Source organism: Danio rerio, chromosome 10, assembly GCF_052040795.2.
Source record: "Danio rerio strain M-AB ecotype USA chromosome 10, GRCz13ab, whole genome shotgun sequence".
NCBI classification, from domain to species: domain Eukaryota; kingdom Metazoa; phylum Chordata; class Actinopteri; order Cypriniformes; family Danionidae; genus Danio; species Danio rerio.
Window position 1 is genome coordinate 41,185,351 of NC_141030.1, and position 23,939 is coordinate 41,209,289.

The window sequence follows — 23,939 nt, forward strand, 5'->3', positions numbered from 1 at the left end:
GATTTTAGACACCGTTTCTATTTCTGCGACACATGATTAGCTTGCGTCGCATGTTTTTGTGCACACTTCACATTTTCGATTTTTTTCGTGACATTTCTATTTTAGACACCGTTTCTATTGTTGCGACACATGTTTAGCTTGCGTCGCATGTTTTGCGAAGGCACGGTGTAAGGCACTTGACCAGCCAGTGCACACAACTGCCTCCTGACCAATCAGAGCACCCCAGGCCAACCGGTCGATCAAGAGAGCACATCAGCTTTCAGATTAATCAGCGCACGTACGGCCCATGAAGAGCACATCAGCTTTCAGATTAATAAGCGCACGTACGGCCACCTGACCAACCAGAGGACCCAGGGTCCAACTGACCAGTCAGAGCACACAAGGCAACCTGACCGATCATAGCACCCTAGCTTTGTGACATTTCTATTTTAGACAACGTTTCTATTTTTGCGACACATGTTTAGCTTGTGTCGCATGTTTTGCGTGCACTTCGAATTTTCGATTTTTTTCGTGACATTTAGATTTTAGACACCGTTTCTATTTCTGCGACACATGATTAGCTTGCGTCGCATGTTTTTGTGCACACTTCACATTTTCGATTTTTTTCGTGACATTTCTATTTTAGACACCGTTTCTATTTTTGCGACACATGTTTAGCTTGTGTCGCATGTTTTGGTGCACACTTCACATTTTCGATTTTTTTCGTGACATTTCTATTTTAGACACCGTTTCTATTTTTGCGACACATGTTTAGCTTGCGTCGCATGTTTTGCGAAGGCACGGTGTAAGGCACTTGACCAGCCAGTGCACACAGCTGCCTCCTGACCAATCAGAGCACCCCAGGCCAACCGGTCGATCAAGAGAGCACATCAGCTTTCAGATTAATCAGCGCACGTACGGCCCATGAAGAGCACATCAGCTTTCAGATTAATAAGCGCACGTACGGCCACCTGACCAACCAGAGGACCCAGGGTCCAACTGACCAGTCAGAGCACACAAGGCAACCTGACCGATCATAGCACCCTAGCTTTGTGACATTTCTATTTTACACACCGTTTCTATTTTTGCGACACATGTTTAGCTTGTGTCGCATGTTTTGCGTGCACTTCACATATTTGATTTTTTTCGTGACATTTAGGTTTTAGGCACCGTTTCTATTTCTGCGACACATGTTTAGCTTGTGTCGCATGTTTTGCGTGCACACTTCACATTTTAGATTTTTTTCGTGACATTTCTATTTTAGACACCGTTTCTATTTTTGCGACACATGTTTAGCTTGTGTCGCATGTTTTGGTGCACACTTCACATTTTCGATTTTTTTCGTGACATTTCTATTTTAGACACCGTTTCTATTTTTGCGACACATGTTTAGCTTGTGTCGCATGTTTTGCGTGCACTTCACATATTTGATTTTTTTCGTGACATTTAGGTTTTAGACACCGTTTCTATTTCTGCGACACATGTTTAGCTTGTGTCGCATGTTTTGCGTGCACACTTCACATTTTAGATTTTTTTCGTGACATTTCTATTTTAGACACCGTTTCTATTTTTGCGACACATGTTTAGCTTGTGTCGCATGTTTTGCGTGCACTTCACATTTTTTATTTTTTTCGTGACATTTCTATTTTAGACACCGTTTCTATTTTTGCGACACATGTTTAGCTTGTGTCGCATGTTTTGCGTGCACTTCGAATTTTCGTTTTTTTTTGTGACATTTAGATTTTAGACACCGTTTCTATTTCTGCGACACATGATTAGCTTGCGTCGCATGTTTTTGTGCACACTTCACATTTTCGATTTTTTTCGTGACATTTCTATTTTAGACACCGTTTCTATTTTTGCGACACATGTTTAGCTTGCGCCGCATGTTTTGCGAAGGCACGGTGTAAGGCACTTGACCAGCCAGTGCACACAGCTGCCTCCTGACCAATCAGAGCACCCCAGGCCAACCGGTCGATCAAGAGAGCACATCAGCTTTCAGATTAATCAGCGCACGTACGGCCCATGAAGAGCACATCAGCTTTCAGATTAATAAGCGCACGTACGGCCACCTGACCAACCAGAGGACCCAGGGTCCAACTGACCAGTCAGAGCACACAAGGCAACCTGACCGATCATAGCACCCTAGCTTTGTGACATTTCTATTTTACACACCGTTTCTATTTTTGCGACACATGTTTAGCTTGTGTCGCATGTTTTGCGTGCACTTCACATATTTGATTTTTTTCGTGACATTTAGGTTTTAGACACCGTTTCTATTTCTGCGACACATGTTTAGCTTGTGTCGCATGTTTTGCGTGCACACTTTATATTTTAGATTTTTTTCGTGACATTTCTATTTTAGACACCGTTTCTATTTTTGCGACACATGTTTAGCTTGTGTCGCATGTTTTGCGTGCACTTCACATTTTTTATTTTTTTCGTGACATTTCTATTTTACACACCGTTTCTATTTTTGCGACACATGTTTAGCTTGTGTCGCATGTTTTGCGTGCACTTCGAATTTTCGATTTTTTTCGTGACATTTAGATTTTAGACACCGTTTCTATTTCTGCGACACATGATTAGCTTGCGTCGCATGTTTTTGTGCACACTTCACATTTTCGATTTTTTTCGTGACATTTCTATTTTAGACACCGTTTCTATTTTTGCGACACATGTTTAGCTTGTGTCGCATGTTTTGGTGCACACTTCACATTTTCGATTTTTTTCGTGACATTTCTATTTTAGACACCGTTTCTATTTTTGCGACACATGTTTAGCTTGCGTCGCATGTTTTGCGAAGGCACGGTGTAAGGCACTTGACCAGCCAGTGCACACAGCTGCCTCCTGACCAATCAGAGCACCCCAGGCCAACCGGTCGATCAAGAGAGCACATCAGCTTTCAGATTAATCAGCGCACGTACGGCCCATGAAGAGCACATCAGCTTTCAGATTAATAAGCGCACGTACGGCCACCTGACCAACCAGAGGACCCAGGGTCCAACTGACCAGTCAGAGCACACAAGGCAACCTGACCGATCATAGCACCCTAGCTTTGTGACATTTCTATTTTACACACCGTTTCTATTTTTGCGACACATGTTTAGCTTGTGTCGCATGTTTTGCGTGCACTTCACATATTTGATTTTTTCGTGACATTTAGGTTTTAGACACCGTTTTTATTTTTGCGACACATGTTTAGCTTGTGTCGCATGTTTTGCGTGCACACTTCACATTTTAGATTTTTTTCGTGACATTTCTATTTTAGACACCGTTTCTATTTTTGCGACACATGTTTAGCTTGTGTCGCATGTTTTGCGTGCACACTTCACATTTTAGATTTTTTTCGTGACATTTCTATTTTAGACACCGTTTCTATTTTTGCGACACATGTTTAGCTTGTGTCGCATGTTTTGCGTGCACTTCACATTTTTTATTTTTTTCGTGACATTTCTATTTTAGACACCGTTTCTATTTTTGCGACACATGTTTAGCTTGCGTCGCATGTTTTGCGTGCACTTCGAATTTTCGTTTTTTTTCGTGACATTTAGATTTTAGACACCGTTTCTATTTCTGCGACACATGATTAGCTTGCGTCGCATGTTTTTGTGCACACTTCACATTTTCGATTTTTTTCGTGACATTTCTATTTTAGACACCGTTTCTATTGTTGCGACACATGTTTAGCTTGCGTTGCATGTTTTGCGAAGGCACGGTGTAAGGCACTTGACCAGCCAGTGCACACAGCTGCCTCCTGACCAATCAGAGCACCCCAGGCCAACCGGTCGATCAAGAGAGCACATCAGCTTTCAGATTAATCAGCGCACGTACGGCCCATGAAGAGCACATCAGCTTTCAGATTAATAAGCGCACGTACGGCCACCTGACCAACCAGAGGACCCAGGGTCCAACTGACCAGTCAGAGCACACAAGGCAACCTGACCGATCATAGCACCCTAGCTTTGTGACATTTCTATTTTAGACAACGTTTCTATTTTTGCGACACATGTTTAGCTTGTGTCGCATGTTTTGCGTGCACTTCACATTTTTTTTTTTTTCGTGACATTTCTATTTTAGACACCGTTTCTATTTTTGCGACACATGTTTAGCTTGTGTCGCATGTTTTGCGTGCACTTCGAATTTTCGTTTTTTTTTCGTGACATTTAGATTTTAGACACCGTTTCTATTTCTGCGACACATGATTAGCTTGCGTCGCATGTTTTTGTGCACACTTCACATTTTCGATTTTTTTCGTGACATTTCTATTTTAGACACCGTTTCTATTTTTGCGACACATGTTTAGCTTGCGCCGCATGTTTTGCGAAGGCACGGTGTAAGGCACTTGACCAGCCAGTGCACACAGCTGCCTCCTGACCAATCAGAGCACCCCAGGCCAACCGGTCGATCAAGAGAGCACATCAGCTTTCAGATTAATCAGCGCACGTACGGCCCATGAAGAGCACATCAGCTTTCAGATTAATAAGCGCACGTACGGCCACCTGACCAACCAGAGGACCCAGGGTCCAACTGACCAGTCAGAGCACACAAGGCAACCTGACCGATCATAGCACCCTAGCTTTGTGACATTTCTATTTTACACACCGTTTCTATTTTTGCGACACATGTTTAGCTTGTGTCGCATGTTTTGCGTGCACTTCACATATTTGATTTTTTCGTGACATTTAGGTTTTAGACACCGTTTTTATTTTTGCGACACATGTTTAGCTTGTGTCGCATGTTTTGCGTGCACACTTCACATTTTAGATTTTTTTCGTGACATTTCTATTTTAGACACCGTTTCTATTTTTGCGACACATGTTTAGCTTGTGTCGCATGTTTTGCGTGCACTTCACATTTTTTATTTTTTTCGTGACATTTCTATTTTAGACACCGTTTCTATTTTTGCGACACATGTTTAGCTTGCGTCGCATGTTTTGCGTGCACTTCGAATTTTCGTTTTTTTTCGTGACATTTAGATTTTAGACACCGTTTCTATTTCTGCGACACATGATTAGCTTGCGTCGCATGTTTTTGTGCACACTTCACATTTTCGATTTTTTTCGTGACATTTCTATTTTAGACACCGTTTCTATTGTTGCGACACATGTTTAGCTTGCGTTGCATGTTTTGCGAAGGCACGGTGTAAGGCACTTGACCAGCCAGTGCACACAGCTGCCTCCTGACCAATCAGAGCACCCCAGGCCAACCGGTCGATCAAGAGAGCACATCAGCTTTCAGATTAATCAGCGCACGTACGGCCCATGAAGAGCACATCAGCTTTCAGATTAATAAGCGCACGTACGGCCACCTGACCAACCAGAGGACCCAGGGTCCAACTGACCAGTCAGAGCACACAAGGCAACCTGACCGATCATAGCACCCTAGCTTTGTGACATTTCTATTTTAGACAACGTTTCTATTTTTGCGACACATGTTTAGCTTGTGTCGCATGTTTTGCGTGCACTTCACATTTTTTATTTTTTTCGTGACATTTCTATTTTAGACACCGTTTCTATTTTTGCGACACATGTTTAGCTTGTGTCGCATGTTTTGCGTGCACTTCGAATTTTCGTTTTTTTTCGTGACATTTAGATTTTAGACACCGTTTCTATTTCTGCGACACATGATTAGCTTGCGTCGCATGTTTTTGTGCACACTTCACATTTTCGATTTTTTTCGTGACATTTCTATTTTAGACACCGTTTCTATTTTTGCGACACATGTTTAGCTTGCGCCGCATGTTTTGCGAAGGCACGGTGTAAGGCACTTGACCAGCCAGTGCACACAGCTGCCTCCTGACCAATCAGAGCACCCCAGGCCAACCGGTCGATCAAGAGAGCACATCAGCTTTCAGATTAATCAGCGCACGTACGGCCCATGAAGAGCACATCAGCTTTCAGATTAATAAGCGCACGTACGGCCACCTGACCAACCAGAGGAGCCAGGGTCCAACTGACCAGTCAGAGCACACAAGGCAACCTGACCGATCATAGCACCCTAGCTTTGTGACATTTCTATTTTACACACCGTTTCTATTTTTGCGACACATGTTTAGCTTGTGTCGCATGTTTTGCGTGCACTTCACATATTTGATTTTTTTCGTGACATTTAGGTTTTAGACACCGTTTCTATTTCTGCGACACATGTTTAGCTTGTGTCGCATGTTTTGCGTGCACACTTTATATTTTAGATTTTTTTCGTGACATTTCTATTTTAGACACCGTTTCTATTTTTGCGACACATGTTTAGCTTGTGTCGCATGTTTTGCGTGCACTTCACATTTTTTTTTTTTCGTGACATTTCTATTTTAGACACCGTTTCTATTTTTGCGACACATGTTTAGCTTGTGTCGCATGTTTTGCGTGCACTTCGAATTTTCGATTTTTTTCGTGACATTTAGATTTTAGACACCGTTTCTATTTCTGCGACACATGATTAGCTTGCGTCGCATGTTTTTGTGCACACTTCACATTTTCGATTTTTTTCGTGACATTTCTATTTTAGACACCGTTTCTATTTTTGCGACACATGTTTAGCTTGTGTCGCATGTTTTGGTGCACACTTCACATTTTCGATTTTTTTCGTGACATTTCTATTTTAGACACCGTTTCTATTTTTGCGACACATGTTTAGCTTGCGTCGCATGTTTTGCGAAGGCACGGTGTAAGGCACTTGACCAGCCAGTGCACACAGCTGCCTCCTGACCAATCAGAGCACCCCAGGCCAACCGGTCGATCAAGAGAGCACATCAGCTTTCAGATTAATCAGCGCACGTACGGCCCATGAAGAGCACATCAGCTTTCAGATTAATAAGCGCACGTACGGCCACCTGACCAACCAGAGGACCCAGGGTCCAACTGACCAGTCAGAGCACACAAGGCAACCTGACCGATCATAGCACCCTAGCTTTGTGACATTTCTATTTTACACACCGTTTCTATTTTTGCGACACATGTTTAGCTTGTGTCGCATGTTTTGCGTGCACTTCACATATTTGATTTTTTCGTGACATTTAGGTTTTAGACACCGTTTTTATTTTTGCGACACATGTTTAGCTTGTGTCGCATGTTTTGCTTGCACACTTCACATTTTAGATTTTTTTCGTGACATTTCTATTTTAGACACCGTTTCTATTTTTGCGACACATGTTTAGCTTGTGTCGCATGTTTTGCGTGCACTTCACATTTTTTATTTTTTTCGTGACATTTCTATTTTAGACACCGTTTCTATTTTTGCGACACATGTTTAGCTTGCGTCGCATGTTTTGCGTGCACTTCGAATTTTCGTTTTTTTTCGTGACATTTAGATTTTAGACACCGTTTCTATTTCTGCGACACATGATTAGCTTGCGTCGCATGTTTTTGTGCACACTTCACATTTTCGTTTTTTTTCGTGACATTTCTATTTTAGACACCGTTTCTATTGTTGCGACACATGTTTAGCTTGCGTCGCATGTTTTGCGAAGGCACGGTGTAAGGCACTTGACCAGCCAGTGCACACAGCTGCCTCCTGACCAATCAGAGCACCCCAGGCCAACCGGTCGATCAAGAGAGCACATCAGCTTTCAGATTAATCAGCGCACGTACGGCCCATGAAGAGCACATCAGCTTTCAGATTAATAAGCGCACGTACGGCCACCTGACCAACCAGAGGACCCAGGGTCCAACTGACCAGTCAGAGCACACAAGGCAACCTGACCGATCATAGCACCCTAGCTTTGTGACATTTCTATTTTAGACAACGTTTCTATTTTTGCGACACATGTTTAGCTTGTGTCGCATGTTTTGCGTGCACTTCGAATTTTCGATTTTTTTCGTGACATTTAGATTTTAGACACCGTTTCTATTTCTGCGACACATGATTAGCTTGCGTCGCATGTTTTTGTGCACACTTCACATTTTCGATTTTTTTCGTGACATTTCTATTTTAGACACCGTTTCTATTTTTGCGACACATGTTTAGCTTGTGTCGCATGTTTTGGTGCACACTTCACATTTTCGATTTTTTTCGTGACATTTCTATTTTAGACACCGTTTCTATTTTTGCGACACATGTTTAGCTTGCGTCGCATGTTTTGCGAAGGCACGGTGTAAGGCACTTGACCAGCCAGTGCACACAGCTGCCTCCTGACCAATCAGAGCACCCCAGGCCAACCGGTCGATCAAGAGAGCACATCAGCTTTCAGATTAATCAGCGCACGTACGGCCCATGAAGAGCACATCAGCTTTCAGATTAATAAGCGCACGTACGGCCACCTGACCAACCAGAGGACCCAGGGTCCAACTGACCAGTCAGAGCACACAAGGCAACCTGACCGATCATAGCACCCTAGCTTTGTGACATTTCTATTTTACACACCGTTTCTATTTTTGCAACACATGTTTAGCTTGTGTCGCATGTTTTGCGTGCACTTCACATATTTGATTTTTTTCGTGACATTTAGGTTTTAGACACCGTTTCTATTTCTGCGACACATGTTTAGCTTGTGTCGCATGTTTTGCGTGCACACTTCACATTTTAGATTTTTTTCGTGACATTTCTATTTTAGACACCGTTTCTATTTTTGCGACACATGTTTAGCTTGTGTCGCATGTTTTGGTGCACACTTCACATTTTCGATTTTTTTCGTGACATTTCTATTTTAGACACCGTTTCTATTTTTGCGACACATGTTTAGCTTGTGTCGCATGTTTTGCGTGCACTTCACATATTTGATTTTTTTCGTGACATTTAGGTTTTAGACACCGTTTCTATTTCTGCGACACATGTTTAGCTTGTGTCGCATGTTTTGCGTGCACACTTCACATTTTAGATTTTTTTTGTGACATTTCTATTTTAGACACCGTTTCTATTTTTGCGACACATGTTTAGCTTGTGTCGCATGTTTTGCGTGCACTTCACATTTTTTATTTTTTTCGTGACATTTCTATTTTAGACACCGTTTCTATTTTTGCGACACATGTTTAGCTTGTGTCGCATGTTTTGCGTGCACTTCGAATTTTCGTTTTTTTTTGTGACATTTAGATTTTAGACACCGTTTCTATTTCTGCGACACATGATTAGCTTGCGTCGCATGTTTTTGTGCACACTTCACATTTTCGATTTTTTTCGTGACATTTCTATTTTAGACACCGTTTCTATTTTTGCGACACATGTTTAGCTTGCGCCGCATGTTTTGCGAAGGCACGGTGTAAGGCACTTGACCAGCCAGTGCACACAGCTGCCTCCTGACCAATCAGAGCACCCCAGGCCAACCGGTCGATCAAGAGAGCACATCAGCTTTCAGATTAATCAGCGCACGTACGGCCCATGAAGAGCACATCAGCTTTCAGATTAATAAGCGCACGTACGGCCACCTGACCAACCAGAGGACCCAGGGTCCAACTGACCAGTCAGAGCACACAAGGCAACCTGACCGATCATAGCACCCTAGCTTTGTGACATTTCTATTTTACACACCGTTTCTATTTTTGCGACACATGTTTAGCTTGTGTCGCATGTTTTGCGTGCACTTCACATATTTGATTTTTTTCGTGACATTTAGGTTTTAGACACCGTTTCTATTTCTGCGACACATGTTTAGCTTGTGTCGCATGTTTTGCGTGCACACTTTATATTTTAGATTTTTTTCGTGACATTTCTATTTTAGACACCGTTTCTATTTTTGCGACACATGTTTAGCTTGTGTCGCATGTTTTGCGTGCACTTCACATTTTTTATTTTTTTCGTGACATTTCTATTTTAGACACCGTTTCTATTTTTGCGACACATGTTTAGCTTGTGTCGCATGTTTTGCGTGCACTTCGAATTTTCGATTTTTTCGTGACATTTAGATTTTAGACACCGTTTCTATTTCTGCGACACATGATTAGCTTGCGTCGCATGTTTTTGTGCACACTTCACATTTTCGATTTTTTTCGTGACATTTCTATTTTAGACACCGTTTCTATTTTTGTGACACATGTTTAGCTTGTGTCGCATGTTTTGGTGCACACTTCACATTTTCGATTTTTTTCGTGACATTTCTATTTTAGACACCGTTTCTATTTTTGCGACACATGTTTAGCTTGCGTCGCATGTTTTGCGAAGGCACGGTGTAAGGCACTTGACCAGCCAGTGCACACAGCTGCCTCCTGACCAATCAGAGCACCCCAGGCCAACCGGTCGATCAAGAGAGCACATCAGCTTTCAGATTAATCAGCGCACGTACGGCCCATGAAGAGCACATCAGCTTTCAGATTAATAAGCGCACGTACGGCCACCTGACCAACCAGAGGACCCAGGGTCCAACTGACCAGTCAGAGCACACAAGGCAACCTGACCGATCATAGCACCCTAGCTTTGTGACATTTCTATTTTACACACCGTTTCTATTTTTGCGACACATGTTTAGCTTGTGTCGCATGTTTTGCGTGCACTTCACATATTTGATTTTTTCGTGACATTTAGGTTTTAGACACCGTTTTTATTTTTGCGACACATGTTTAGCTTGTGTCGCATGTTTTACATGCACACTTCACATTTTAGATTTTTTTCGTGACATTTCTATTTTAGACACCGTTTCTATTTTTGCGACACATGTTTAGCTTGTGTCGCATGTTTTGCGTGCACTTCACATTTTTTATTTTTTTCGTGACATTTCTATTTTAGACACCGTTTCTATTTTTGCGACACATGTTTAGCTTGCGTCGCATGTTTTGCGTGCACTTCGAATTTTCGTTTTTTTTCGTGACATTTAGATTTTAGACACCGTTTCTATTTCTGCGACACATGATTAGCTTGCGTCGCATGTTTTTGTGCACACTTCACATTTTCGATTTTTTTCGTGACATTTCTATTTTAGACACCGTTTCTATTGTTGCGACACATGTTTAGCTTGCGTCGCATGTTTTGCGAAGGCACGGTGTAAGGCACTTGACCAGCCAGTGCACACAGCTGCCTCCTGACCAATCAGAGCACCCCAGGCCAACCGGTCGATCAAGAGAGCACATCAGCTTTCAGATTAATCAGCGCACGTACGGCCCATGAAGAGCACATCAGCTTTCAGATTAATAAGCGCACGTACGGCCACCTGACCAACCAGAGGACCCAGGGTCCAACTGACCAGTCAGAGCACACAAGGCAACCTGACCGATCATAGCACCCTAGCTTTGTGACAGTTCTATTTTAGACAACGTTTCTATTTTTGCGACACATGTTTAGCTTGTGTCGCATGTTTTGCGTGCACTTCGAATTTTCGATTTTTTTCGTGACATTTCGATTTTAGACACCGTTTCTATTTCTGCGACACATGATTAGCTTGCGTCGCATGTTTTTGTGCACACTTCACATTTTCGATTTTTTTCGTGACATTTCTATTTTAGACACCGTTTCTATTTTTGCGACACATGTTTAGCTTGTGTCGCATGTTTTGGTGCACACTTCACATTTTCGATTTTTTTCGTGACATTTCTATTTTAGACACCGTTTCTATTTTTGCGACACATGTTTAGCTTGCGTCGCATGTTTTGCGAAGGCACGGTGTAAGGCACTTGACCAGCCAGTGCACACAGCTGCCTCCTGACCAATCAGAGCACCCCAGGCCAACCGGTCGATCAAGAGAGCACATCAGCTTTCAGATTAATCAGCGCACGTACGGCCCATGAAGAGCACATCAGCTTTCAGATTAATAAGCGCACGTACGGCCACCTGACCAACCAGAGGACCCAGGGTCCAACTGACCAGTCAGAGCACACAAGGCAACCTGACCGATCATAGCACCCTAGCTTTGTGACATTTCTATTTTACACACCGTTTCTATTTTTGCGACACGTTTAGCTTGTGTCGCATGTTTTGCGTGCACTTCACATATTTGATTTTTTTCGTGACATTTAGGTTTTAGACAACGTTTCTATTTCTGCGACACATGTTTAGCTTGTGTCGCATGTTTTGCGTGCACACTTCACATTTTAGATTTTTTTCGTGACATTTCTATTTTAGACACCGTTTCTATTTTTGCGACACATGTTTAGCTTGTGTCGCATGTTTTGCGTGCACACTTCACATTTTCGATTTTTTTCGTGACATTTCTATTTTAGACACCGTTTCTATTTTTGCGACACATGTTTAGCTTGTGTCGCATGTTTTGCGTGCACTTCACATATTTGATTTTTTTCGTGACATTTAGGTTTTAGACACCGTTTCTATTTCTGCGACACATGTTTAGCTTGTGTCGCATGTTTTGCGTGCACACTTCACATTTTAGATTTTTTTCGTGACATTTCTATTTTAGACACCGTTTCTATTTTTGCGACACATGTTTAGCTTGTGTCGCATGTTTTGCGTGCACTTCACATTTTTTATTTTTTTCGTGACATTTCTATTTTAGACACCGTTTCTATTTTTGCGACACATGTTTAGCTTGTGTCGCATGTTTTGCGTGCACTTCGAATTTTCGTTTTTTTTTGTGACATTTAGATTTTAGACACAGTTTCTATTTCTGCGACACATGATTAGCTTGCGTCGCATGTTTTTGTGCACACTTCACATTTTCGATTTTTTTCGTGACATTTCTATTTTAGACACCGTTTCTATTTTTGCGACACATGTTTAGCCTGCGCCGCATGTTTTGCGAAGGCACGGTGTAAGGCACTTGACCAGCCAGTGCACACAGCTGCCTCCTGACCAATCAGAGCACCCCAGGCCAACCGGTCGATCAAGAGAGCACATCAGCTTTCAGATTAATCAGCGCACGTACGGCCCATGAAGAGCACATCAGCTTTCAGATTAATAAGCGCACGTACGGCCACCTGACCAACCAGAGGACCCAGGGTCCAACTGACCAGTCAGAGCACACAAGGCAACCTGACCGATCATAGCACCCTAGCTTTGTGACATTTCTATTTTACACACCGTTTCTATTTTTGCGACACATGTTTAGCTTGTGTCGCATGTTTTGCGTGCACTTCACATATTTGATTTTTTTCGTGACATTTAGGTTTTAGACACCGTTTCTATTTCTGCGACACATGTTTAGCTTGTGTCGCATGTTTTGCGTGCACACTTCACATTTTAGATTTTTTTCGTGACATTTCTATTTTAGACACCGTTTCTATTTTTGCGACACATGTTTAGCTTGCGTCGCATGTTTTGCGTGCACTTCGAATTTTCGTTTTTTTTTGTGACATTTAGATTTTAGACACCGTTTCTATTTCTGCGACACATGATTAGCTTGCGTCTCATGTTTTTGTGCACACTTCACATTTTCGATTTTTTTCGTGACATTTCTATTTTAGACACCGTTTCTATTTTTGCGACACATGTTTAGCTTGTGTCGCATGTTTTGCGTGCACTTCACATATTTGATTTTTTTCGTGACATTTAGGTTTTAGACACCGTTTCTATTTCTGCGACACATGTTTAGCTTGTGTCGCATGTTTTGCGTGCACACTTCACATTTTAGATTTTTTTCGTGACATTTCTATTTTAGACACCGTTTCTATTTTTGCGACACATGTTTAGCTTGTGTCGCATGTTTTGCGTGCACACTTCACATTTTAGATTTTTTTCGTGACATTTCTATTTTAGACACCGTTTCTATTTTTGCGACACATGTTTAGCTTGTGTCGCATGTTTTGCGTGCACTTCACATTTTTTATTTTTTTCGTGACATTTCTATTTTAGACACCGTTTCTATTTTTCCGACACATGTTTAGCTTGTGTCGCATGTTTTGCGTGCACTTCGAATTTTCGATTTTTTCGTGACATTTAGATTTTAGACACCGTTTCTATTTCTGCGACACATGATTAGCTTGCGTCGCATGTTTTTGTGCACACTTCACATTTTCGATTTTTTTCGTGACATTTCTATTTTAGACACCGTTTCTATTTTTGCGACACATGTTTAGCTTGCGTCGCATGTTTTGCGAAGGCACAGTGTAAGGCACTTGACCAGCCAGTGCACACAGCTGCCTCCTGACCAATCAGAGCACCCCAGGCCAACCGGTCGATCAAGAGAGCACATCAGCTTTCAGATTAATCAGCGCACGTACGGCCCATGAAGAGCACATCAGCTTTCAGATTAATAAGCGCACGTACGGCCACCTGACCAACCAGAGGACCCAGGGTCCAACTGACCAGTCAGAGCACACAAGGCAACCTGACCGATCATAGCACCCTAGCTTTGTGACATTTCTATTTTACACACCGTTTCTATTTTTGCGACACATGCTTAGCTTGTGTCGCATGTTTTGCGTGCACACTTCACATTTTAGATTTTTTTCGTGACATTTCTATTTTAGACACCGTTTCTATTTTTGCGACACATGTTTAGCTTGTGTTGCATGTTTTGCGTGCACTTCACATTTTTTATTTTTTTCGTGACATTTCTATTTTAGACACTGTTTCTATTTTTGCGACACATGTTTAGCTTGTGTCGCATGTTTTGCGTGCACTTCGAATTTTCGTTTTTTTTCGTGACATTTAGATTTTAGACACCGTTTCTATTTCTGCGACACATGATTAGCTTGCGTCGCATGTTTTTGTGCACACTTCACATTTTCGATTTTTTTCGTGACATTTCTATTTTAGACACCGTTTCTATTTTTGCGACACATGTTTAGCTTGCGCCGCATGTTTTGCGAAGGCACGGTGTAAGGCACTTGACCAGCCAGTGCACACAGCTGCCTCCTGACCAATCAGAGCACCCCAGGCCAACCGGTCGATCAAGAGAGCACATCAGCTTTCAGATTAATCAGCGCACGTACGGCCCATGAAGAGCACATCAGCTTTCAGATTAATAAGCGCACGTACGGCCACCTGACCAACCAGAGGACCCAGGGTCCAACTGACCAGTCAGAGCACACAAGGCAACCTGACCGATCATAGCACCCTAGCTTTGTGACATTTCTATTTTACACACCGTTTCTATTTTTGCGACACATGTTTAGCTTGTGTCGCATGTTTTGCGTGCACTTCACATATTTGATTTTTTCGTGACATTTAGGTTTTAGACACCGTTTCTATTTCTGCGACACATGTTTAGCTTGTGTCGCATGTTTTGCGTGCACACTTCATATTTTAGATTTTTTTCGTGACATTTCTATTTTAGACACCGTTTCTATTTTTGCGACACATGTTTAGCTTGTGTCGCATGTTTTGCGTGCTCTTCACATATTTTATTTTTTTCGTGACATTTCTATTTTAGACACCGTTTCTATTTTTGCGACATATGTTTAGCTTGTGTCGCAAGTATTGCGTGCACTTCGAATTTTCGATTTTTTTTGTGACATTTAGATTTTAGACACCGTTTCTATTTCTGCGACACATGATTAGCTTGCGTCGCATGTTTTTGTGCACATTTCACATTTTCGATTTTTTTCGTGACATTTCTATTTTAGACACCGTTTCTATTTTTGCGACACATGTTTAGCTTGTGTCGTATGTTTTGGTGCACACTTCACATTTTCGATTTTTTTCGTGACATTTCTATTTTAGACACCGTTTCTATTTTTGCGACACATGTTTAGCTTGTGTCGCATGTTTTGCGTGCACTTCGAATTTTCGATTTTTTTCGTGACATTTAGATTTTAGACACCGTTTCTATTTCTGCGACACATGTTTAGCTTGCGTCGCATGTTTTGGTGCACACTTCACATTTTCTATTTTTTTCGTGACATTTCTATTTTAGACACCGTTTCTATTTTTGCGACACATGTTTAGCTTGCGTCGCATGTTTTGCGAAGGCACGGTGTAAGGCACTTGACCAGCCAGTGCACACAGCTGCCTCCTGACCAATCAGAGCACCCCAGGCCAACCGGTCGATCAAGAGAGCACATCAGCTTTCAGATTAATCAGCGCACGTACGGCCCATGAAGAGCACATCAGCTTTCAGATTAATAAGCGCACGTACGGCCACCTGACCAACCAGAGGACCCAGGGTCCAACTGACCAGTCAGAGTACACAAGGCAACCTGACCGATCATAGCACCCTAGCTTTGTGACATTTCTATTTTACACACCGTTTCTATTTTTGCGACACATGTTTAGCTTGTGTCGCATGTTTTGCGTGCACTTCACATATTTGATTTTTTTCCTGACATTTAGGTTTTAGACACCGTTTCTATTTCTGCGACACATGTTTAGCTTGTGTCGCATGTTTTGCGTGCACACTTCACATTTTAGATTTTTTTCGTGACATTTCTATTTTAGACACCGTTTCTATTTTTGCGACACATGTTTAGCTTGTGTCGCATGTTTTGCGTGCACTTCACATTTTTTATTTTTTTCGTGACATTTCTATTTTAGACACTGTTTCTATTTTTGCGACACATGTTTAGCTTGTGTCGCATGTTTTGCGTGCACTTCGAATTTTCGTTTTTTTTCGTGAAATTTAGATTTTAGACACCGTTTCTATTTCTGCGACACATGATTAGCTTGCGTCGCATGTTTTTGTGCACACTTCACATTTTCGATTTTTTTCGTGACATTTCTATTTTAGACACCGTTTCTATTTTTGCGACACATGTTTAGCTTGCGCCGCATGTTTTGCGAAGGCACGGTGTAAGGCACTTGACCAGCCAGTGCACACAGCTGCCTCCTGACCAATCAGAGCACCCCAGGCCAACCGGTCGATCAAGAGAGCACATCAGCTTTCAGATTAATCAGCGCACGTACGGCCCATGAAGAGCACATCAGCTTTCAGATTAATAAGCGCACGTACGGCCACCTGACCAACCAGAGGACCCAGGGTCCAACTGACCAGTCAGAGCACACAAGGCAACCTGACCGATCATAGCACCCTAGCTTTGTGACATTTCTATTTTACACACCGTTTCTATTTTTGCGACACATGTTTAGCTTGTGTCGCATGTTTTGCGTGCACTTCACATATTTGATTTTTTCGTGACATTTAGGTTTTAGACACCGTTTTTATTTCTGCGACACATGTTTAGCTTGTGTCGCATGTTTTGCGTGCACACTTCACATTTTAGATTTTTTTCGTGACATTTCTATTTTAGACACCGTTTCTATTTTTGCAACACATGTTTAGCTTGTGTCGCATGTTTTGCGTGCACTTCACATTTTTTATTTTTTTCGTGACATTTCTATTTTAGACACCGTTTCTATTTTTGCGACACATGTTTAGCTTGTGTCGCAAGTTTTGCGTGCACTTCGAATTTTCGATTTTTTTTGTGACATTTAGATTTTAGACACCGTTTCTATTTCTGCGACACATGATTAGCTTGCGTCGCATGTTTTTGTGCACATTTCACATTTTCGATTTTTTTCGTGACATTTCTATTTTAGACACCGTTTCTATTTTTGCGACACATGTTTAGCTTGTGTCGTATGTTTTGGTGCACACTTCACATTTTCGATTTTTTTCGTGACATTTCTATTTTAGACACCGTTTCTATTTTTGAGACACATGTTTAGCTTGCGTCGCATGTTTTGCGAAGGCACGGTGTAAGGCACTTGACCAGCCAGTGCACACAGCTGCCTCCTGACCAATCAGAGCACCCCAGGCCAACCGGTCGATCAAGAGAGCACATCAGCTTTCAGATTAATCAGCGCACGTACGGCCCATGAAGAGCACATCAGCTTTCAGATTAATAAGCGCACGTACGGCCACCTAACCAACCAGAGGACCCAGGGTCCAACTGACCAGTCAGAGCACACAAGGCAACCTGACCGATCATAGCACCCTAGCTTTGTGACATTTCTATTTTACACACCGTTTCTATTTTTGCGACACATGTTTAGCTTGTGTCGCATGTTTTGCGTGCACTTCACATATTTGATTTTTTTCGTGACATTTAGGTTTTAGACACCGTTTCTATTTCTGCGACACATGTTTAGCTTGTGTCGCATGTTTTGCGTGCACACTTCACATTTTAGATTTTTTTCGTGACATTTCTATTTTAGACACTGTTTCTATTTTTGCGACACATGTTTAGCTTGTGTCGCTTGTTTTGCGTGCACTTGGAATTTTCGATTTTTTTCGTGACATTTAGATTTTAGACACCGTTTCTATTTCTGCGACACATGATTAGCTTGCGTCGCATGTTTTTGTGCACACTTCACATTTTCGATTTTTTTCGTGACATTTCTATTTTAGACACCGTTTCTATTTTTGCGACACATGTTTAGCTTGCGCCGTATGTTTTGCGAAGGCACGGTGTAAGGCACTTGACCAGCCAGTGCACACAGCTGCCTCCTGACCAATCAGAGCACCCCAGGCCAACCAGTCGATCAAGAGAGCACATCAGCTTTCAGATTAATCAGCGCACGTACGGCCCATGAAGAGCACATCAGCTTTCAGATTAATAAGCGCACGTACGGCCACCTGACCAACCAGAGGACCCAGGGTCCAACTGACCAGTCAGAGCACACAAGGCAACCTGACCGATCATAGCACCCTAGCTTTGTGACATTTCTATTTTAGACAACGTTTCTATTTTTGCGACACATGTTTAGCTTGTGTCGCATGTTTTGCGTGCACTTCGAATTTTCGATTTTTTTCGTGACATTTAGATTTTAGACACCGTTTCTATTTCTGCGACACATGATTAGCTTGCGTCGCATGTTTTTGTGCACACTTCACATTTTCGATTTTTTTCGTGACATTTCTATTTTAGACACCGTTTCTATTTTTGCGACACATGTTTAGCTTGTGTCGCATGTTTTGGTGCACACTTCACATTTTCGATTTTTTTCGTGACATTTCTATTTTAGACACCGTTTCTATTTTTGCGACACATGTTTAGCTTGCGTCGCATGTTTTGCGAAGGCACGGTGTAAGGCACTTGACCAGCCAGTGCACGCAGCTGCCTCCTGACCAATCAGAGCACCCCAGGCCAACCGGTCGATCAAGAGAGCACATCAGCTTTCAGATTAATCAGCGCACGTACGGCCCATGAAGAGCACATCAGCTTTCAGATTAATAAGCGCACGTACGGCCACCTGACCAACCAGAGGACCCAGGGTCCAACTGACCAGTCAGAGCACACAAGGCAACCTGACCGATCATAGCACCCTAGCTTTGTGACATTTCTATTTTACACACCGTTGCTATTTTTGCGACACATGTTTAGCTTGTGTCGCATGTTTTGCGTGCACTTCACATATTTGATTTTTTTCGTGACATTTAGGTTTTAGACACCGTTTCTATTTCTGCGACACATGATTAGCTTGTGTCGCATGTTTTTGTGCACACTTCACATTTTCGATTTTTTTCGTGACATTTCTATTTTAGACACCGTTTCTATTTTTGCGACACATGTTTAGCTTGCGTCGCATGTTTTGCGAAGGCACGGTGTAAGGCACTTGACCAGCCAGTGCACACAGCTGCCTCCTGACCAATCAGAGCACCCCAGGCCAACCGGTCGATCAAGAGAGCACATCAGCTTTCAGATTAATCAGCGCACGTACGGCCCATGAAGAGCACATCAGCTTTCAGATTAATAAGCGCACGTACGGCCACCTGACCAACCAGAGGACCCAGGGTCCAACTGACCAGTCAGAGCACACAAGGCAACCTGACCGATCATAGCACCCTTGCTTTTTTGACATTTCTATTTTAGACAATGTTTCTATTTTTGCGACACATGTTTAGCTTGTGTCGCATGTTTTGCGTGCACTTCGAATTTTCGATTTTTTTCGTGACATTTAGGTTTTAGACACCGTTTCTATTTCTGCGACACATGATTAGCTTGCGTCGCATGTTTTGGTGCACACTTCACATTTTCATTTTTTTTCGTGAAATTTCTATTTTAGACACCGTTTCTATTTTTGCGACACATGTTTAGCTTGTGTTGCATGCTTTGGTGCACACTTCACATTTTCGATTTTTTTCGTGAGATTTAGATTTTAGACACCGTTTCTATTTTTGCGACACATGATTAGCTTGTGTCGCATGTTTTGCGTGCACTTCACATTTTCGATTTTTTTCGTCACATTTAGATTTTAGACACCGTTTCTATTTTTGCGAGACATGATTAGCTTGCGTCGCATGTTTTGGTGCACACTTGACATTTTAGTTTTTTTCGTCACATTTAGATTTTAGACACCGTTTCTATTTTTGTGACACGTTTAGCTTGTGTCGCATGTTTTGTGTGCACTTGATATTTTCACGTCAAGTGCACATCAGCTACCTGATAAGCGCAATCTGGTTGATGAACTCCAGGTGCTTCTCCTCGTCCAGCTGTGCAATGCTGTGTTTGCTCTTCTGCAGTTTGTGTTGGGTGTTGTCCAGCTTTTACCGCAGCGACTGGTTCTGCCAACACGCTGATGATCTGACAACACACAGACATTTGCATTATGTATACATAAATACTGCATTTCCAATAAAATGGATTTTTTTATAATTAATGTCATGATACGATCATCAGCATCTTAAATTCCTCAGTTTCCATTATTTAGATTGTTTTACATTCATATGTATTTACATATCTATTATATTATCTTTGTATGACAATACAAAAAAGAAATTAGATTGTGAAAGGCATTTATAATGCATTGTTTATTAGCAGGCCAGCAAATTTGATGTTATTCTCTCTTCTCACACAAACATTACTTTTTCTGAAAATCTTGATAACACTTGTGTGGAGATTTTCTTATTTCAGCAAATAAGATTGTAAAAAAAATTATATTTCTACTCCAAGCCTTCTATGTTTACTTATCAGTGGTGACTTCCGCTACAGAGAAACCTGGAAATGTAAAAAGGTCTATTAGTATAATAGATCAACAAATTAACATACATACACAGATACAATTAAGGGCAAAATTATTCACTCTTCACGTCGCGTCATTTTAAAAAATTCTTAGCAGTGGACAATTAGGAGAACTATTATGTCGCCTTAGTTCATTTTATTCCCTAGCTCAGTGGTCCTCAACAATCAATATTAAATCAATTGGTACCAGGCTGAACATAAAATTATTAATTATTTCCATTGTATTTATTATCCAAGTCTGAACGGTCTTTTACTTTGAAAAGTCTTTTATTTCGAAAAATTACCGTATTCTCTCGCTTAAACCTTGGTCACTTGAGCGTCCATATGTAACCCACTAACAGCAAAGTGAGTAAAAATTAGACCTCTTTAGAAAGTTTCTTTGCTAAGGGGGCCCAGTGAACGACCCACAAACTGCCAAGAAATGGATTTTCAAGCCATTTGTCAAAAAAAATCTGGTAAATGCATCATGTCTTTGCAAGAAGATCAACTGATGGAAATCGCAAATGACAGCGGCCTTTTAGGGGCCGTTTGCATGTTGCGCATTTCTAGAGTTCGCAAAAGTTTGTTGTTTCCAATAGAGGTGCACATCTTGAGCGCACAAGTGGCATGACGCAGTCGTGCCAATAAATCCCGCAAGTGCACCACGAGTCACTTAACAAGAATTGACCAATTAGTTTCAGCTTGTTGAAAATATTTACATTTTGGTAAGACTAATTTTGTCAGACAAACACAGAACACACAAATACTGCAGTGCTTTGTAATTTTATCCATAAATAAAACTTTTGTCAAGATAAATAACTCCTTTTAACTGTTATTTACAACATGGTGCGAGGCTAAAATATCAATATTAATCTTAATACAAAAATATTGATGTCAATATTAGATTAATCCAATTATAACTACATTAAATGGTGCCCCATGCGAGGCTAAAATATCAGTATTATCATCAATACCAAAATATTGCCGTTAATACTTTTTATAAATCCAATTATCACTACACAGTTGCAGAAGAGGCCTGGCAGAGCACCACCAGGAATAAAACCCAGCTTCTTGTGATGTTTATGCATTGCAGACTTCAGGCTTTAATTGACTGCGAAGGATTTGCCACCAAGTACTAATAAGTGAAAGTTTGGTTTATGATAATTATCCTGTCCAATTACTTTTGGTCCCTTAAAAAGTGGGAGGCATATGCAAACTGATATATTTTCTACAGCGTTCACCTGATTTGGATGTAAATGCCCTCCTATTAAAGCTGCCAGTCTGCAGTTAAAGAACATCTTGTTAATTTAATTTTAAATCCATGTGTTAGTATATCGAGCCAAAAAGGTTAGAATTGTGTCTATGTTCAAATATTTATGGACCTAACTGTATATTGAATTTATGGATGGGCCCCAAAATAGACAATTAATTGTCAATGCAAAATTTTATGCCAAGTGCATAATCACACTTATTTCTTACTGAATTAATCATCAGCCAAAATTCATAATCATGAGAGCTCTGTGTGTATGTGCGCATTTGTTTTACCTGTGCTTCTCCCAGGCCCAGCTCAAGGTCCTCCTCCAGGTCCTCCAGCAGCAGTCTGGATTTCTCCTGCACTCCTGTTTCCGCTGTGCTTCTACCAGGCCCAGCTCAATGTCCTCCTTCAGGTCCTCCAGCAGCAGTCTGGATTTCTCCTGCACTCCTGTTTCCGCTGTGCTTCTCCTAGGCCCAGCTCAACGTCCTCCTTCTGGTTCTCCAGCAGCAGTCTGGATTTCTCCTGCGCTCCTGTTTCCGCTGTGCTTCTTCCAGGCCCAGCTCAACATCCTCCTTCAGGTTCTCCAGCAGCAGTCTGGATTTCTCCTGCACTCCTGTTTCCGCTGTGCTTCTTCCAGGCCCAGCTCAACGTCCTCCTTCTGGTTCTCCAGCAGCAGTCTGGATTTCTCCTGCACTCCGGCTGGTTGACTGCAGTCCAGAATGGTTTTGAGGAGTTGAGCATGTTCCCCTTGCAGCGTCTCCAAATCGATCACCGATTTAGTGTTGTAGTCAGCACGATTTCATCCTGCATCATCCACTCTAGAGCCTCATCCTGGGGGTAAACCATCGTGGACATCACCCAATGAAACACACCTGCTGAGAAATAAACACACAAGCCAATTAACATAACGGCTTCTTACTGAGCTCAACATAAATGACCTAAACTACTTTAAGCTTAACATAATAATAAAACTTTAATAAGTTTGAAAATAAAAACAGGATGAATAAATGACTATTTTCATTTTGAACGGTCCCTTTAACCCTTGTAACTTTCACTAAAACCACACTTTTTTAATGCAAAGTAGGGCTGCACAATATTGGAGAAAAAAAAATCTGACATTTAGTTTTTCTGCAATAAATATTGCAATATGTTTGTTACAAAACTTAAAAATGACTATTTGGAAAAAAGTGTATTAATTTAACTTGATTAGGATAATTCTGTATTGAAGGTAATTATAGTTAAATTGAATTAAACAAATTGCAAGCAAAGATAAGTTAGGTAAGTGATGGATAAGTGTAATAAACTTTCAGGGCAGTCAAATAGTATTCAGGTATAGGGTTTAAAAAGAAATCTAATGTAAAATAACACCACAAGCCTGTACTGTATAGTAAAACACAAGGTTACAAACAGTAAACTTTGTGACTTTCAAAAACAATGCATGTAAAGTGAAAAAGATCTAGCAAGTAAACTAAAGAGTGACATGCTGCTTACATTTGAAGTGAATCCAACATTAGACATGTCATCAACACTAATGTGTATATTAAATTGCAGTGTGTATATGATGTGTCTCCTCTGGTGGCTGTGATACTAAAAAGTTAATCCAAATGTGCTGTGTAGTAGGGCTGCACAATATACGGTTTCTGCATCGATATCGCACATCCGTAATAGTCATAACGCAGATCTGCAATGTCAAATCAAGATAATAGTTGAGTAAGAGTTCAAAACATACATGCCTGTGCAGTTATTGCAAAGTTTAACGAGAAATATACTTATAAAAGAATCATTTATTTTAAGGACTTTGAGCGTGTACCCATTTCAAGACAGTTTAAAGCATTCAGGCACAGAAAATTAACATTGTACAAACTTCAAGACCGATTAATTGTACTTAGGATCAGTATATATGCAATAAATAATAATCAATGTTTTTATTTTACATTTAATTATTCAATTTGTTTTACCTGAATACTATTAGACTCCCTGAAAAACCATAAAGCATTTTTTTTCATTTGTAA

The 23,939-nt window shown here is 41.2% G+C and overlaps 2 protein-coding genes and 4 long non-coding RNA genes across 7 annotated transcripts in view; 1 reads left to right on the forward strand and 5 right to left on the reverse strand.

The window, feature by feature from the left end:
- si:dkey-65j4.2 overlaps positions 1 to 20,354 on the reverse strand; it is a 71,569-nt gene extending 51,215 nt beyond the window's left edge. Inside the window, exons 1-2 of the mRNA XM_088651128.1 lie at positions 20,343 to 20,354; positions 20,115 to 20,255 (exon numbers count right to left, since the gene is read on the reverse strand). Coding sequence (XP_088507254.1) covers positions 20,115 to 20,255; positions 20,343 to 20,354 — 153 coding nt within the window. The remainder of the gene's footprint in view (positions 1 to 20,114; positions 20,256 to 20,342) is intronic.
- Positions 1 to 23,939, forward strand: part of cuedc1a (CUE domain containing 1a) — a 529,149-nt gene that overhangs the window by 333,599 nt on the left and 171,611 nt on the right. The gene's annotated exons all lie outside the window — the stretch shown is intronic.
- LOC148679650 (uncharacterized) lies at positions 1,533 to 3,639 on the reverse strand. Its single transcript, XR_015944878.1, has 3 exons — positions 3,308 to 3,639; positions 2,593 to 3,210; positions 1,533 to 2,400 (listed from the first exon to the last, which is right to left on the reverse strand). It is a non-coding gene; the product is annotated as an uncharacterized LOC148679650 (long non-coding RNA).
- LOC147842171 (uncharacterized) lies at positions 4,756 to 8,555 on the reverse strand. 2 transcript variants are annotated; one of them, XR_015944876.1, is made up of 3 exons: positions 7,063 to 8,211; positions 5,395 to 6,159; positions 4,756 to 4,878 (listed from the first exon to the last, which is right to left on the reverse strand). It is a non-coding gene; the product is annotated as an uncharacterized LOC147842171 (long non-coding RNA). The 2 variants fall into 2 exon arrangements; XR_015944877.1 differs by lacking the exon at positions 4,756 to 4,878 and adding an exon at positions 8,341 to 8,555 and having other exon boundaries at positions 5,467 to 6,159; positions 7,063 to 8,018.
- LOC147842172 (uncharacterized) lies at positions 8,917 to 11,778 on the reverse strand. The gene is made up of 3 exons (XR_015501472.1): positions 10,848 to 11,778; positions 9,879 to 10,299; positions 8,917 to 9,493 (listed from the first exon to the last, which is right to left on the reverse strand). It is a non-coding gene; the product is annotated as an uncharacterized LOC147842172 (long non-coding RNA).
- Positions 14,143 to 16,322, reverse strand: LOC147842173 (uncharacterized). The gene is made up of 2 exons (XR_015501473.2): positions 15,224 to 16,322; positions 14,143 to 14,933 (listed from the first exon to the last, which is right to left on the reverse strand). It is a non-coding gene; the product is annotated as an uncharacterized LOC147842173 (long non-coding RNA).